General features: G+C 37.9%; 1 protein-coding gene across 4 annotated transcripts in view; it reads right to left on the minus strand.

Moving 5' to 3' along the window:
- The window catches only part of LOC139479650 (limbic system-associated membrane protein-like), a 135,152-nt gene that overhangs the window by 25,821 nt on the left and 91,232 nt on the right, over window positions 1-18,099 (minus strand). For all 4 annotated transcript variants that reach the window (XM_071262506.1, XM_071262499.1, XM_071262514.1 and 1 more), the window contains one exon: window positions 6,339-6,543. In XM_071262506.1, coding sequence (XP_071118607.1) covers window positions 6,339-6,543 — 205 coding nt within the window. The remainder of the gene's footprint in view (window positions 1-6,338; window positions 6,544-18,099) is intronic.

Genomic DNA, 18,099 nt, shown 5'->3' on the forward strand with positions numbered 1-18,099 from the left:
ACGATAATGAGATGTTGAATTAAGAAGGCTTTGACAGTGTATTTATTTGTTTTATGGAAAATAGAGTTTAAAATTATTTGAACAAATAAGATTGGTTTGAAAAAAAGACACTGCAAAGTGTTTTTTACAGACTTTCGTTTGGAGAAATTTTGCCACTTTTGAAGACTGATAAAAGTACTGTGAGATGGAATGTTTATGGAAACTGTAAGCGAACAAAATACTGGCGCCAATCTGAACAACATAGTGATACATTGATTTGTAAGCTTTTGTTTGATGTTACATAAATAACAACATAGTGATACATTGATTTGTAAGCTTTTGTTTGATGTTACATAAATAACTTATCATAATTGACCAACATTGAGTGTTTACTCAACTAGGCCACTGTACCGACGGAAACTCAGCTAAACTAGTGATATATATATGAGTGAGTGAGTGAGTGAGTGAGTTGGGTTTAACGCTTCTTTTAACAGTATGCCAGTTATATCACAGCGTGTCAGCTTAATTTACCACTTCGGCGAAACCAACGAGCACAGGTATGGTGCTGACAAACCTAGAAACATAATCGGACAAACTGAGATTTGAACCCATAATCATAGGTTTCTGGCTTGCCCAAGGAACGCAACTCTGCACAGCGAATCGCGGCACCTTAGACGACTGGGCCACCCGTGCCACCAGGTATATATGATGAAGTAACACCACATACAAAATTAAGTAATAATGAAAGTGATGGCCCCACTTAACATGTAAATAGTCCTCAGATCCCCACATTCACATGATTGTGTAAGTGTAATTTTACTTATGTTTCCCAAACATTAATGGAATACTAGCTATATCAAGTGTAATGAAGTACAGAAAATGTTATAACTTTGTGTTTGATAACATAGCTTATCTTATGTTGACACCATCAGATAAAGACAACACTGGAATATTGATTAACATATATTGAAGCTATTTATTGTTCATAGTACAAAGAATCGTGAAACAGAATTTGACGCTTATTAGACACAGCCTTCATCTTCATGTCTCCTTTATTTGGCTTGATTTCATCTAGACCATATGTAGTAGTGACAAAGATGATTTGTCATTTGTCATAAGGCTATAATGTATGAGGAATTCAGGGATGTATGTATTTCAGTTGAGTGTGAAATATATGTGATGTCTCATACATATGAGAAATGCTACTTTGCAAACATTATCCAATATGGCAGAAAGTTCACTTCAGCAATCGTGTTTATATATTTTCTAAAACAGGTAGAATGATTCTGGGGTTATTGGCGACGTTTCAGTATAATGATTGGTGATTTGATAAATCCCAAATACCCATAATCACTACTATGCTATTTTTTAAACTGAATTCTCTGAGTAAATGTACAATATTTACACTTCCATAAAAACACAAAAATAACTGTGAATGGTAATTCAGGAAAATGTCAAAAGTAGCAAAATTACAATAAAGGTTACTTTCAGCAGTCGTTAACAGTAATGGTTTTGTCCCTAAAAGAACTGGGGAGGATATCACAGAACACACAATTTCCCGCAGAATTCAAAACTGTGAATTTTATTTGCATGCGTTGGATGCTACTTCAAAATAAGTGTTTAAGAGGAGTAACCATATCCAGGGGATAACACTATGCAATATACAGGAACAATTATTTTAATATGTTTTCAAATGTTTGATTGTTATGTGGCCACCTTAGAGGATGTCAAATCACTTCATGAAAGAGCTAAAATAGGTCATCCGTTAATGAAATTTTGAATCATTCGTCAACGAAATCTTGAGTCACCCGTCAAAGATATTTTGAGTCATCTTTCCATGAAATGCAACTATCCTACAGACCAAGGCTGTGCAGCCCTTTCCCAGCTATCAAAGTCACATGAATAAAGACATCAGTTGATCATCCGTATATTGTACCCATTTCATGTAGTTCAAGTTAGAATTCATGAATTCCAATTGTTTGCCTTGGAAAAACAAAATGGCTGATGTTAGTCATAAGACTGGTATGACACACACTGAGGCAATAAATCTCTATATACATTTTCTACTTTGCATATTCATGGATGAATCAAATCAATTGTGTAGAACTTCCATAACCTTTTGCTTATAATATATTCTTCTACAAAATCCCAGATTATCTTTAAATAGTGACAGTTAACAAGAAAACCAAACTGCTCTCTATCCTCACAAGCAGTGATTTCCTTAATCTACCATGACAATCAACAAAAACATCCACTTGTAGTTAATATTCTTGGTTTGGTGTGCAAGGCATATATATCCTTATCACATACTAATTTAGGTCTTGAAGCCTTCAGTTCCTCTTGACGACAACCTTGAATGCCTAATCTATGACCACTCAGCATCTATGTTATCAGACTGACAATAACAGTAACTCTGGGAATGCTGTTGAGTAAATACCGTATTCGACGTAATAAGCGCCCAGGGCGCTCTCAAAATTAGAAATAGGGGGCACTTATTAGGATATTATTTTGAGTTGAAAGATCGTAAATTTCGTGGTTTATGCGAAAAGCCTGAAATGTTTACATACATCAGATATATTTTTCAAAAATTAAATTGCCCATAATTAAGGGTGATATAACACACAAGTGCGTATTATGCATGAATAAATAAGTCTTGTGTACATTGATCAATCGGAAGGGTTGCTGATTGGGATTGTTCACTTGCCAATATATTAGCAAATATCGCCGTGGGCGCTTATTAGAGTGGGGCGCTTATTACGTTGAATACGGTAAGCCTTAAATTGTCCAATAACCAGATTCAGACTGCACTAGCTGACACCACAAACCCCACAAAGTGTGGCGGAGGACGCCAAGATGGTTCCATGTCTTTGCTGTCCACATACACTTGTAATAATATATTTCTTCTGAAGGAATATCAAATGACTTCTTGTATTTTTCTTGTTCCAAACCTGTGTGAAACTTAACACGGACATCATCTTCCTGCCCTGGCTACAAGAAACATCCATGCATGTGAAACCAGGTTCCCTGGCAGGTTCCTAGTGTTACGGATAGAGGCAATTAGATAATACCACCATCAACTTTAATATCCCTGTTTATTCAGCAGAGGAAGAAGACACTACAATCAGTTATTGAATTTTCAAACTAATTCTGAACATGAAAAAAAAAATAACTGGACAAGTTTCTTTGTACATTGTGCTGGCTAAAACAAAAAGGGGTGTTTGCAGCTGAAATGAAATATTCACTATAAAGTGCAGCATCTCGATAACTCCATAACCTATCACCCTTTTATTGCACCTAAACAGCCAAGGGCCTGTAGCAAAACAAGCAAGAAAAAAAATACTAGGATAAATCAAATTTTCTAAGTGTGAGCTTTATAGTCCAATACAATATTAATATTACACAAATAATGTCAAATTCACTTCAGCTCCTGCTAACTTCTGAAAGTGTTTATTCTGATGTTAACTTGATGTTGTAATAATGATAGTTTTCTCCAGAGGGGCAAACTGCCGTTTCTCAGACATGCAATTCGGGCAGGGAGGAAAATAATTACCAAGACTCCCCTCTGATAACTGAAGGGGAGGAATTTCTGGAAGATGATATAAGGCCATAAGTCAACAATAGCTATGATGAGAAATTCATGGTTGCTACGCCATGTCGACGCCGAATCAGTGTTACAATGACAGACCAATCAACTAGGAAGGGCCAAAGACTATCAAAACAAAATTGGTTTATCCAGAAAACTTTTGAAATCAATAAATTGGTAGCAGTTATTTACCCTAATTTTAGAACTATGGGTTCTGACCAGACTGGTCACTATAAGTACATTTGCCGTCTCTGATTTTATTTCATCTGCCTTTCACACAGGAGATGGGCTTGAGCGATGGGAGGAAACGGGTGATTCTGCGTGTTAATCCGATCTCGAATTTGTTTCCCACTTTGTCTTAAGCCAGACCATTGCTTGTTGTCAGAAAAATCACTTGAAACTAGTCAATATTTGTTCTTATTGAAATAGGCTTCTATGTGAACATGCCTCCATTTACTCCTGTTGGAGAGCCATGTTTGTGTTGACAAGAGGTCTTGTACGATTAAATACTTTGTGATGGTTTCATAATGCTGTCTTCAACAAGTAATTGATTCTTTTTTCTCAAAGCAGCGCAACATAGATTAAACACATCCACTGATAATGAATACGATCCATAAACGATATCCCAGTACATAAATGAGACACGCAGTGAAAGGAGAGAACTTTATGGGCAATGAAATTCCCAAGTACAGGTTAATCAGAAATTGGAAAACTCAAAGAGATGAATCACTCCAGCCCCTGCATTTGACGAGCTCCTTCAAATCTGAATAGATCATTCAAATATATTGGGAATAGGAACTTTGCACAAACATGCTACGATTTTCTTGACATTGACATTGAATACGGATCTGAAGATTATAATATGTAAACATCAACATATCATTAGAAAGATAATTTCAACATTTCGATGAAACAATATGCAAATGACAGCTGGACAGCAAACTGTTTTCAGCAAATTTTGAATTTCTTATTTGGCTGTATTCTCCATTTGTTGCAGAGTTTCCTTCACTGGCACACATTCTAGCAACACAACATAGTTTTTCATATTTCCCCATAGAAAACTAAAAACCATTAAGTAACTGATCCCAATTCAATACAACAGACAATGTTTTTTCTTCTGTTGTGTAGAATAGACAGAAGCCCTCATAAAAACACTTCACAAGTATTGTCCGAGAGACACTTTATTGCTCCTAAATAGCACAGATTTTGACATTTAATGGTAACAATCTAATTAACCACACTGGCTTTCATGGCTCTCTTGAATCTTCTTTTTACGCATATTGATTCTAAACCAACTGTGACTGAATTAACTTAATTACTACATCTTTGAAAATTGAATTAAAGGGAAGTAACTGTGGCCAAATAACCCTTCCCTGAATGGGTCAGATTCCTAAGTGATCTCAGTAAGGACTCTATTTCCCGGCATTAACGTATTGGCCAATCGATTCCTTTCAATTCACCAAAAATAAACTTTTTCATCACTTGACATTTTCCTTTCTTAAATCAAAATTTGAGTGCCTTAGAACTACTTATCAAAGTCAACACTAAGACACTCGGCTGGTTATAGGGCAGCATTAGATCCCATTAACAATTTTCATGTGGAATTTTCTCTGTCCAGGTAACAAAGCGGTCATGCAAATCGATATGAAATACATTTTTGAAGTACAGTAGGGTCAATTGTCCATGGTGCACTTACGGTTAAAAAACCCCAGTTTAATGTAAATTCTATTACACTTGCTGACTGTGACATTTGATGAGGTTATCCATAAAGTTGTGATATATCTTGTTTGGCTGATATCCATATTGTTTAAGAAACAGGAAGTCAAAATACATTTTTTATGATATATAAAAAGGAAATGATTATGGTAATATTTTCCACATATTAGACTGAAGCCAACTGTAATGCAAAGGTCCATGTGTGGAAAGATTCTTTTCATCTTTATGTAGATTTGAAAGACAACTCTTTGAATATGCATTAAAACATATGCTTTGACTGTCACCTCTCACAGCAAAAACAAAATTATTGAGATGATTAAGGAGTGACAGCTGGCACACAAAGAGTCACCTTTTCACTTATTTTGTTGAGTGATATCAGGCATGTTAATTCCTACCCACAACACGGCAGATGTTTTATTGTCCATCCTATTGTGTAATCACTTGAAAGTACTATCAGGTACTGCCATGCCCTTCTTTGTGTTATCAATCACATCATGTAATCACTTGAAATTAAAGTATTAAAAGGTACTTCCATGCCTTCCAATTGCTGCAGGAGGAAGTTTTCAAATTTGCTTAAATTAAGCTTTTTCAAATTTGTTTGCCAGCTTAGATGCCTGCTGTGAACAATTGACACATTGTATGAGGACATCATTAATTTGTTGAAGCAGCAGAATGAAACTTCAAGAGATTACCAAAGGTGGACCTTATGCCATGACAATATGAGAGTCTTGCAGTAAAGGTGATAACGTTATTTCAACATGTTCATCTACCTTTATATAAGCAAAAAACGTTTACAAATAATCAAATTTGAAAACAATAAACACACAAAACTTGAGGAAACGTATATTTTCTTAAAGCTACAAACAACAGTGGTTCACTCCTGTAATCTCTTCCTCCGTATTTTTCTGTCATTAGCAAGTCGAAAACAACAAAGCCTCATCCATTCAGAGCTTACAGGGAAGATTTCATTTTCTTCTGACAACCAAACACCTTATAAATGACACAAATCTGAAATATGCCAATGCCATTTCCCTAGTCACGGATTTCTTTTTGTACTTACCATGAACATGCAGCCTGATTGGACGAACTTGCACAGGATCGGTGTTGATCTGGCAGGAGTAAGTTCCCTGATCAGAGGGCTTCACGTTGCGGATGTGCAGATTCCATTCCTTCACATATGGTCTCTCCAGGCTAATCCTTTCATCAGCTATGATTCTACGATCTTCAAATGTCAGCAGTTTGTCTCTGTGGTCTAACCATACAACCTAAAATACATAACAACATTATGAAGCAACAACACTGAATTAGAACTAGAATTAGAAAGGTATGGTGTATCTAAGGCAAAGAAGCAAAATCTTGAAGCAAATTGTAAAGTAAAACCTCAAACTGAATTCCAACTCAATTAAATCAATATATAGCTTAGAATGATGTAACTTTATGGATGAGAAAAAATCCTTATAAAAAAATAAAATATAAATTGGCACAATGGTATTGTAGCACCATGACCACCATGCTTAGTCAGTAGAAAATGGTTTTACCTGGCACACATTGTCCACATTGCATATGACATAAGTCATAGGCATAAAACTCAAACTATATAAATAAATAGCCATCAGTTATCTGCAACTCATTTACAGCCAACACCACCCATTCTATGACCTTGAGTGTTATTTACAAATAAAACACTCACAAATATGTCATCATCCTTATTTCTAACTTGTCTTCCAAGCATGAAGACAGTTAATTCTCAGTCTCTTTTTTCTCCTTTGTAGAAACTGTGTTCACTGGACCCAAGGTAGCATTGCGGGACATCGTAATTTGCCACTGATAATGGAGGTTGCATCAATGTCTACATATAATCTCATCTAAATGTAAATCTTCAAGAAATAATCTGTACAATGAGCACATCAATTCTCAAGGTACTAATAAAATGACTGCATCTTTACTTCATGGTAGGTGTTCTGTTTGATTCATGTTTCATATATTTGTTTGGCATACAGTTCTCGTGTTAGGACCATCTTGATTTGTTGTAATGAGTTACCTCCGAAACTGAGTGATGTCCAATGATGATCAGAGATGATGATGGCCGCTGTCTGAACATCACCACAAGTCAGATAATGATTAGAGGACCCCGATGTGCTAAACATCTATGCTGTACAGGCTGCCATTCACAGTCATAACTAAACACAATGTTTTCACACCACCAGGCACAACGAAACACATGGGCTGTATTGGATATATTTGTTTCAGGGTCTGTATAACAGACTATTCTCACTCCACCAGGCACAACGAAACACAATGTTATCACTCCACCAGGCACAACGAATCACAATGTTCTCATTCCACCAGGCACAACGAAACACAATGTTCTCACTCCACCAGGCACAACGAAACACATGGGCTGTATTGGATATATTTGTTTCAGGGTCTGTATAACAGACTATTCTCACTCCACCAGGCACAACGAAACACAATGTTATCACTCCACCAGGCACAACGAAACACAATGTTCTCACTCCACCAGGCACAACGAAACACAATGTTCTCACTCCACCAGGCACAACGAATCACAATGTTCTCACTCCACCAGGCATAACAAATCACAATGTTCTCACTCCACCAGGCATAATAAATCACAATGTTCTCACTCTACCAGCCATAACGAATCACAATGTTATCACTCCACCAGCCATAATAAATCACAATGTTCTCACTCTACCAGCAGTAATAAATCACAATGTTCTCACTCTACCAGGCATAACGAATCACAATGTTCTCACTCCACCAGCCATAATAAATCACAATGTTCTCACTCTACCAGCAGTAATAAATCACAATGTTCTCACTCCACCAGCAGTAATAAATCACAATGTTCTCACTCCACCAGGCACAACGAATCACAATGTTCTCACTCCACCAGGCATAACAAATCACAATGTTCTCACTCCACCAGGCATAATAAATCACAATGTTCTCACTCTACCAGGCATAACGAATCACAAAGTTATCACTCCACCAGCAATAATAAATCACAATGTTCTCACTCTACCAGCCATAACGAATCACAATGTTATCACTCTACCAGGCATAACGAATCACAATGTTCTCACTCCACCAGGCATAACGAATCACAATGTTCTCACTCCACCAGGCACAACGAATCACAATGTTCTCACTCCACCAGGCATAACAAATCACAATGTTCTCACTCCACCAGGCATAATAAATCACAATGTTCTCACTCTACCAGGCATAACGAATCACAAAGTTATCACTCCACCAGCCATAATAAATCACAATGTTCTCACTCTACCAGCCATAACGAATCACAATGTTCTCACTCTACCAGGCATAACGAATCACAATGTTCTCACTCCACCAGGCATAACGAATCACAATGTTCTCACTCCACCAGCCATAACGAATCACAATGTTCTCACTCCACCAGGCATAACGAATCACAATGTTCTCACTCCACCAGGCATAACGAATCACAATGTTCTCACTCCACCAGGCATAACGAATCACAATGTTCTCACTCCACCAGGCATAACGAATCACAATGTTCTCAATCCACCAGGCATAACGAATCACAATGTTCTCACTCTACCAGGCATAGCGAATCACAATGTTCTCAATCCACCAGGCAGAACGAATCACAATGTTCTCACTCTACCAGGCATAGCGAATCACAATGTTCTCAATCCACCAGGCATAACGAATCACAATGTTCTCACTTCACCAGGCATAACGAATCACAATGTTCTCACTCTACCAGCAATAATAAATTACAATGTTCTCACTCTACCAGCAATAATAAATCACAATGTTCTCACTCTACCAGCAATAATAAATTACAATGTTCTCACTCTACCAGCAATAATAAATCACATTGTTCTCACTCTACCAGCAGTAATAAATCACAATGTTCTCACTCTACCAGCCATAACGAATCACAAAGTTATCACTCCAACAGCCATAATAAATCACAATGTTCTCATTCCACCAGCCATAACGTGACACATTGTTCTCACTCCACCAGCCATTACGAATGAGTGATGGCACTATCAGAAGGTGTATATGCATCATAATTATCATCTGTATGAACAAGACTTTTAGAGGCATTTAGAAATTGGACTACTTCTTTCTTATAATTAGGAGCAATTTGCCCTTATTTGTAATAAACAAGTTGTTCATCCATATCTTATCCTTCCTTTACATGATAAAACAATGTCTCTATATTTCATCGATTAGGCTAGGTTATCAAGTTTCTTGTCTTACAGTTTTTTTGTTAAAGGCAGGAGGAAAAATGAAAATTATTCTCTGCTTTGATTTGAGGTTAAATTCCTTAATGAATTAAAAAGTTTGTTATACAAACAAACAAATATTTAAAAATAGTATAGAGTAGACTGAAGTCTAAAATAAGAGAAAAAGCTTGTCTGACCTAAGAAAGGAAAAAAACAGCTGAAGAATCTATGGTCTGCCACACTACAGGAATCCTTGGTGAGAAGAGTTTTGCCTAATATTTGTATTAATGAACTCAGCACCATGTATGCCGTCATCTCCAGTCACTTTGAGAGGAGATTAAGATCCAGGGAATCCAATCTATTTCAACAGATTCAATATGATACAGTTATTTTGTATTTGTGCATCACTTACAGGCCTCTATGGAAGGGTTACGGATCAGACTGTACAAATGGTTTGCTAAATGTAACTATTTGTTATAGGCAAGGTTCACTGCTAGGTATTGAACTACATGAGATGCTGCACAGTTGACACTTTCATGAAGATGTATGATTTAATGATATTTTGTGGACACAATCTAAGGCTGACTTATGAGAATTCCTGTTTGTCTGGACTCTGTTAGACAGGACCTGACTCTGGCTAGTCTTGACTCTTTGTCTAAACATGGATCCTGTTAGCTTGGAGCATGTTTGTCTGCATGGACCATGTTAGCCTGGACCTGTTAATCTGCATGGACCCTGTTTGTTCAGACCATCAGTCTGGACCATGTTTGTTCCGACCCTGTTAGTCTGCATGGACTATGTTTGTTCAAACCCATTTAGTCTGCATGGACCCCACACTTTAAGATGATTACTGTTGCAGATGCCTGTCTTAATATACAAATTGATATTACTATGTACCCTGATTTTATTATGAGTCAAAAAGACTGATCTTCATGCAAAGTCTAACCTCTGAATTATACTTCATACATGGGCATGTCGACTACATCTCCCGTCCTTTATGATAAATAATCCTGAAGTTTGTTCATCCAGATCATATCACTGGGACAGTAACCATGGTAACGCCAGGATTTCACTCAAGTAAGAATCTATGGAGGATCTCTGTGGCAAATTCATGGCCAAAATATACAATCTACCAGTTTGGCTACAACATCAGGTAGCTGTCTTCAAAGGATACTGCCCTTTTCATTGTTGTGGTTTGTTCTTGTTTGACCGATTACTGTTTTAGCCCTTGGACTAGGGCTGGGTCGGGTAACTCAGGTACTCAGGTCAGGTGTGGAGCCTAGGACCCACAGGACTACCTGGTCCCGTGGTAACCAATGACCAAAAACTCACTATAGCTCAGTGGTTACACTATAAGTCGCTAATGTTTGCTTTTCATTCTAACGAAGCACACATTGCTTTTGATCTGTATATGTTTGAGTAAAGATAAAACTTCAGTCAACTTCACTGTATGCATGATCTGATTGTTTGATACACGTTTCTAAACAGTTATTGCCAGGGCTGCTATAAAACAAATCCCAATCAGTCATTTTGTTCCCAAATCTTGAGACATACAATGGGTACATGGGTAGTGTCGGATAGTTGGGGGTCTGTTGCCCGGGTAGTAAATTTGGACTTGTCAAGCCCTACCTTGGATGTGCTTTAAAATCCTGAGGGTCAGTTGTCTCTTTGCTGTCTGAACCCTTGGACGTTCTTTAACTTCCTTAGGGTCATCTATCTCTCCACTGTCTTAGCCCATGGGCGTCCTTTAAAGTCCTGATGGTCAGTTGTGTCTTTGCTGTCTGAACCCTTGGGCATCCTTTAACTTCCTTAGGGTCATCTATCTCTCCACTGTCTTAGCCCATGGGCATCCTTTAAAATCCTGAGGGTCAGTTGTCTCTTTGCTGTCTTAACCCATGGGCATCCTTTAACTTCCTTAGGGTCATCTATCTCTCCACTGTCTTAGCCCATGGGCATCCTTTAAAATCCTGAGGGTCAGTTGTCTCTCTGTACTGTCTGTACCCTAAGATGTCTGTTAAAATCCTGAGGGTCAGTTGTCTCTCTGTACTGTCTTAACCCTAAGATGTCTGTTAAAATCCAGAGGGTCAGTTGTCTCTCTGTACTGTCTTAACCCTAAGATGTCTGTTAAAATCCTGAGGGTCAGTTGTCTCTCTGTACTGTCTTAACCCTAAGATGTCTGTTAAAATCCTGAGGGTCAGTTGTCTCTCTGTACTGTCTGTACCCTAAGATGTCTGTTAAAATCCAGAGGGTCAGTTGTCTCTCTGTACTGTCTGTACCCTAAGATGTCTGTTAAAATCCTGAGGGTCAGTTGTCTCTCTGTACTGTCTTAACCCTAAGATGTCTTATAAAATCTTGAGGGTCAGTTGTCTCTCTGTACTGTCTTAACCCTAAGATGTCTTATAAAATCTTGAGGGTCAGTATACTCTTTTTCACTGGATGTGTAGAGTAAAGGGATGTGTATAGTATGACACTGGCAAGTCATACATACTATTTATACACTACTTGCCAATTTGTTACATACACTTATTAATCAATGCCAATATGACATTCCAGTCAATCAAGCAACAGCATGGACAAACATATCACCAGACGAACTACGAATGACCTATTATCCATCCACATCTCTGATTTGCCCGTCTCATTGTCATGTTGACAATCAACAAAGCTACTAGTCGGTCCAAAACAAGGCAGGCCACTTCAGTGATGACAAACACACACAACCTATCAAGAACAGCCATTTAATTGAGCCTGTTTCATCTTAATCTTTGAGATCCAGGGCAAAACTCCCCATTTATTGTCTTACAAGAAGGATGTCAAATTCATTTATTTACCAAATTCTGTGAAATCTTAAGCTTAACACACCATTTTATACACAAATCGTCAGCCATTATGATGTAAAATCAATAACCATTGCATTCCCTTCAGAAAATTTGTCTGGCTGCATGTTGTTTTCATAAAATGCATTTCATAACATTAATCAATCAGCATTAAGCATTTCAATGCCACAGCATGCACACATCACCTCTTTGCTTATTAATCACACAACCTCACTCCAATACAGACTTTAGACACACCATCTCAATAATATTATGACACCAATACATACAAACAAACAAACAAACAAATACAAAATTACCATTGCCTGTAGAGTTGGACTCTGAGTATGAACAATCTCCAGTGCCATATACTTGAATACATCACTTTGATAACAGTAGCGTAACAGATTCATTATGATGAAACATGTCTGTATGTGACATAGTTTGCTATTATAATGATATAAGATGCACTTGTCAGTGCGGTTCATACGAGATCTACACAACCAGTTGTCGGACTTCCATTTTGTAGAAGCCTCTGTGCCTGAGTGGGTTAGATCGCTAGATTGGCTGCCTCATTTTGAGAGTATGGGACTGAATCCTGGATGAGACTCAACCCAAAACAGTACCAGAATTTGTACTTTACTGAGAGAATGTAATCCCAATATAACATTTATTAAATCCTGCACATAATCAGCCATTTTCCTCATTTCACTAGAAACTGTGGGAACACTGCTGGTGTACTCCTGGCGTTTGGAGATGTCTCAAAATAGGCATTTTGCCTCCTGACCAATCAAGTCTGTTTGTAGTGTACATTGTAGTGATGTTTGAGAGAACACTGGTGGAGAACTCACAGTCACACTCTAGTCTTTCTATATCTCACATTGTAACTGGTATTCACAGGATTCAAAAACATTTGCAAAATTGATGGGCTTAACATCTAAAAATAACAAAATAACAGCCTTGAAAACAAATGCCTCATCAAATTGTTTCTCTGCTTTGTCAATACGGCTAGAGGGTTTGTATCTGAAAGTGCTGAACTTGTCACCTTCTGGCACCTGACCTGCCAGAATGACATTCTCATCATTAACACCTGTAGGTAGGGAGTTATCCCATCTAAATATACATGCCTTATTACAGGTCCTGAAACTTCAGACTAGCAATCACCTCGGGGAAAAGAGCAACTTCATTTTAAAGACAGATATTTGATAATTCACACAACAAACTTGTACTAGTTAACATGGGAATTCCTTCATCATCTGCGCATAAGATGCATAGTCTAATTAGTAGGGGCAACACATGTCATCTCATTATGCAACATCAAACCAATGTAAAATTTGGATGGACATAATATATAGCCTCGTTTGTCAATCCTGAACTATGGAACAAGCAGATTTGTTAAGTAGATTTGCAATCTGGACTGACGGAGAGGTTCAATATGGCGATGGACGTATAATTAGCTGACATTATAATAAACGCGGTGACTATGCCGAAGCTGTGGTGGCATAAAGGACTCAGTCTCCTAGGAATGATGCGTAAAGTCAAATGTCACTTTGGTACGAGAATAATTGTCCTCAATTAAATCATTGTTCAGCCAATCAAAAGTAGCGATTTGTTGTGAATTCATGGAAATTACTTGTGAAGTTTTCCAACTCCCACAGGTTCTGTTTCATTACCATGAAGGGAAAGCTTCTCACAGTTTGCTCCCGGAAAATTATAGTTTGATGGCATATTCCATCCGTGGTGAAGAAGAACGCCACTCTGAATCTTCCTCCATGGCTGTACCAATCATGCTGTACATGCCAATGAATGCGACAATCACTGCCGCGCAAACACATTTCATAGCTGCATATTACAATCTTGCATTAATGTCTTTCAAAATAACTACCGTCATGAAAATTCAATCTTGTTGGATGTTATATTCTCAAATTTTAGGACTTATTTTTGACATTTCTGGGGTTTTTTTCAACCATAAATATATCACTGCAATAGGAATGCCTTGCAGCCAAACCACACTTAGCATTGAAATCCCTTGTTTGGTCATGCAGTTATGCACTGTATGTGAGCCTATGTCTTGGGGGCAGGGGGAATTGTGAGAAGTTCACCTGTACTTACAATAAATCTGGTGTGAGAAGGAATTAACACTGGTTTGAATGTGTCAGCTAAGAAAGTTTGTGCAAAGTCCAATATGACACAGGTCATGTTTACTTTGGTGAAAACCATGAGCCCTGGTCTGGTACTGCCAGCCCATGGATCCTAATCAGGTCGAATCAGTTGATCGTGGCGCAACTAAGGGATGTAACTGTGTACGTTAGACAGTCAATAAACTGATCTTGAACAAATGTCCACTCACGTTTGGAAAGGTTAAACCAGGTAAGAAATATTTTGGTCAGTGAAAACGAAGACACGTATTATTATAACTAAAAGGACATTAGCCAACATAGGGCATTAGACTTATGAACAAGATGCCCTGAACAATACAAGAGCTACATCTGAAGGACCTCTTACGGCAAAAGATGTTTTACTTTCTGAAATTCACAGATCAACAGACATTGGAGTCTGTCACACTGCTATAAATGATCCTTACACACAAACATGTGCTGCATTCCAAGCATCATAACACTTCATCACAACTGCAGTCAAAGAAATCATAAATAAGTGAAACGTTAGATTACAGTAAATAGTAGACTGATAACCCCACGGACAATCTCAGATCATCCCCAGGGTCAGGTGAGCTAACTCTAAAGAAAAAAATGGTGTTGAAATATTCCTAAACTAAATAATCCATTAAAATCAGCCTGGGTTCTACCCTAATCTTCCCCAAGTATAGACTCAAACAAAGTGAAAATCATACCCACTGGCCTTCTTTGAAAGAACTATTTTCAGGCATACAAGAAAACAGTGTTAACAATCAATTTTAACATAAAAAAGGTAATAAATTTTGATAACTCAACACAAGTGAATTATTGTACAAAGTGCTTGAAGGTAGCATGTAATCTGTATGCCTAGATCATGTCATTTGATGAATATGTGATTCTTCTAATTGCCAAGCTCCAAGAGGCTACCAATATGACCCATCCCTTGTGTCATATTTTATTTCATTCTCCTAACTGCTACAAATATCTCCAGGTCCACAGAGACTTATAAAGCAAATATTTACTTATGCCTGGTGCCACTATGTTTGTCAATGATGTGTATAAACGCAAAATTGACCATATTGCTTTACAATAGCAAATAGATGATGAGTTTTTGCAATGTACGCACATGCCGATAGCCATAAATGTTAGCAGAGTTGAAGTGAGTCACGGTTTGCCAATACTTCATGAAGTTATTTTCCACAAGTTGCGCACTTGACAATTATTGGTAAAACTGTGCTGAGTTGGGTTAGTTACAATGGCTGACACCAACCAACTAGACTGGCATGTGGCTCAATGTTGCCATTTGCTTGCTGAGAGGCTGAACATGATACCCTCAGTGGCGAGGGTTCCCTGACTGGGGACAGTGTTAGAGTAATGGGGAAGCTCCAGTGTTGAGGCATCTGATGGCTTCTAGACACTGATGACAGATGCTGGATGCTTAAGGATGATGTATGCAAACCTCATAAGCAGTAATGGAGAAACTTGTAGATACAATTCCATCACTTCTGATGTTTAGATCATGTTGTCCTTCATTCCATAACTGATGTTATAGGCCATAATAAATGAACTATTAAATATTCATCCAGGCCTGACTCACTACAAAACACTCTGCCTCATATTATTTGTCCCCAAGCACTTACGTGAGGTGTTAATTTATCCCATTCTTTCTCACTTGATGTATATCCAAATATTCACCATATCCACTGTCCCAACAAACAGTCATGCTTCATTTTAGTCATTAACAATTCACACTTAATCTACACAAAAGACTTGATTTGAATTATTTTATTGGTATAAAATACTGATAATTGATTTATTTTGTCCAAAAGGCAAATCTGAAAACCAGAAGCTGAAAGGGCATGTTGAAGAAAATAGGCTGAAATAAAGATTAGAATAAAAATTATTAATGTAACATTTTCATTCTAAAGGAAATGGTATTGACTAATTATTTTTATCTTTCTTAAATTAGTTAAGAAGTTAAAACAATCTGAACAACGGACTACATCATACAAGCACATAATGCACTCTACCGCTAAACATTACTTCATGATCAGCATGCATTGGGGTTAAGTGGTTTGAAGAATATTTCAGTTATGTTGTGGCTTGTCAGCTTAATGTAGGACTAACGCCCCAAGGAATCCAGGTCTCAGACATGGAACACTGCGGTGCAGTCCCCAAGCATGGGTACATGGTACTGGCTGACTAGCAGTCATCAGCAGAGTGAACCTACGATTCCAAACCCACAACCAGCTACAAAGGGAAGCTACTCTGCACAGTGAATTGTTGTGCCCTACACAACTGAGCCATACATTCCCAAAGCTCTCTATTGTCAGAGGATGCATAATGTGACATGCAGGATGTAGATGGGATTTCATATTATTGAGGCATAATCTGTTATTCCGATAGAGTGATCACTCCAAACCAACACAGCAGGATGATTTTACTAGATTAAAAGGGTTTAGTGTCTCACAAAAACACGGGACATGAAAAGCTGAATGAATTGTTTTAGTGGTTATTGCCTTGAAGTATAGGCAGGGGTAGAGGGGTAGAGTCCAACAAGTGAACATCTCGTTTCAGATTGGTGGCAATATGTAACAATACTAGATATCAGAGAAGTCAAGGTTATTCCTGTTTCTCTGAGGAGCACCTGTGTTTAACCCTACGAGTGGGTGAGTGAGCTGGGTTTAGTGTCACTTTCAGAAGCATCTCAGTTCTTTTACACAGTGTCCACAATGTAAGAGGAAAACCTAAGTGAAGCAGATCTTGGACCTTTACCACTTTGGTGAAACCCACGAACATGGGTATGGTGCTGACAAACCATGGATCAGAATCTAGGATTCAAACAATAATCAGATCCTGGCACAGCTAAGGGATGCAATCGTGCACAACAAATTAATGAGTGTGACATCAATCATCAACTGAAATACTTGTTCCAGATCCAGTCTAGTTGAAATAATGCTTTCAAAAATCACAAAGTGCAGGCTATCCATTTGTAGCTGCTGCCATATGGCTTTTGTAATCTGTTCAACTTTCCAATACTGCCAGTTTCTTTGAAGTGGTAACACTATACACCTGACAGAGATCTCAATCTGCACACACCAGTGATCTACATTTCAGATGACAAACTTACAATTCAATTTTTAAAATTGACATTAATCCTTAATTTACTTGAGGAAGCTGATGGGCACACAATGCAAACAATGTGTTCATGATTTAAACATCCTGAGGAAAATGACTAGCTATCATGTGGACTCATTACTCATCATGTCCTGTACCAACTCAGTGGGAAGCGTCTGACATCTCAATGCGGATATATTCTGTCAGGAAAGTCAGCTCCCTTCCGCCACCAGCACAAATGTCTTTTATTGTACAGTGCTCCACTGATTCAATAAATTATTATATACTTGGTCATAGACTTGAAAAGAAGGTGCTGTATAATGGAAGCATTGTGGTTCTAGTGGATGAATTGATGTCTAATCAGAATGTGATGGCTATAGAAAATAAATGTGGTTGACACTCCATACTTCTAGAGGCTGGCAGGACAGGAAAGAAGGATGTTGTAATGAATCTGTCTAATCCATACGTGGAAAGAAAGAGTGTATTGAGCAAACTCTGGGATGCTA

Source organism: Haliotis cracherodii, unplaced genomic scaffold (genome assembly GCF_022045235.1).
Source record: "Haliotis cracherodii isolate W230 unplaced genomic scaffold, xgHalCrac1.p SCAF_1, whole genome shotgun sequence".
NCBI classification, from domain to species: Eukaryota; Metazoa; Mollusca; class Gastropoda; order Lepetellida; family Haliotidae; genus Haliotis; species Haliotis cracherodii.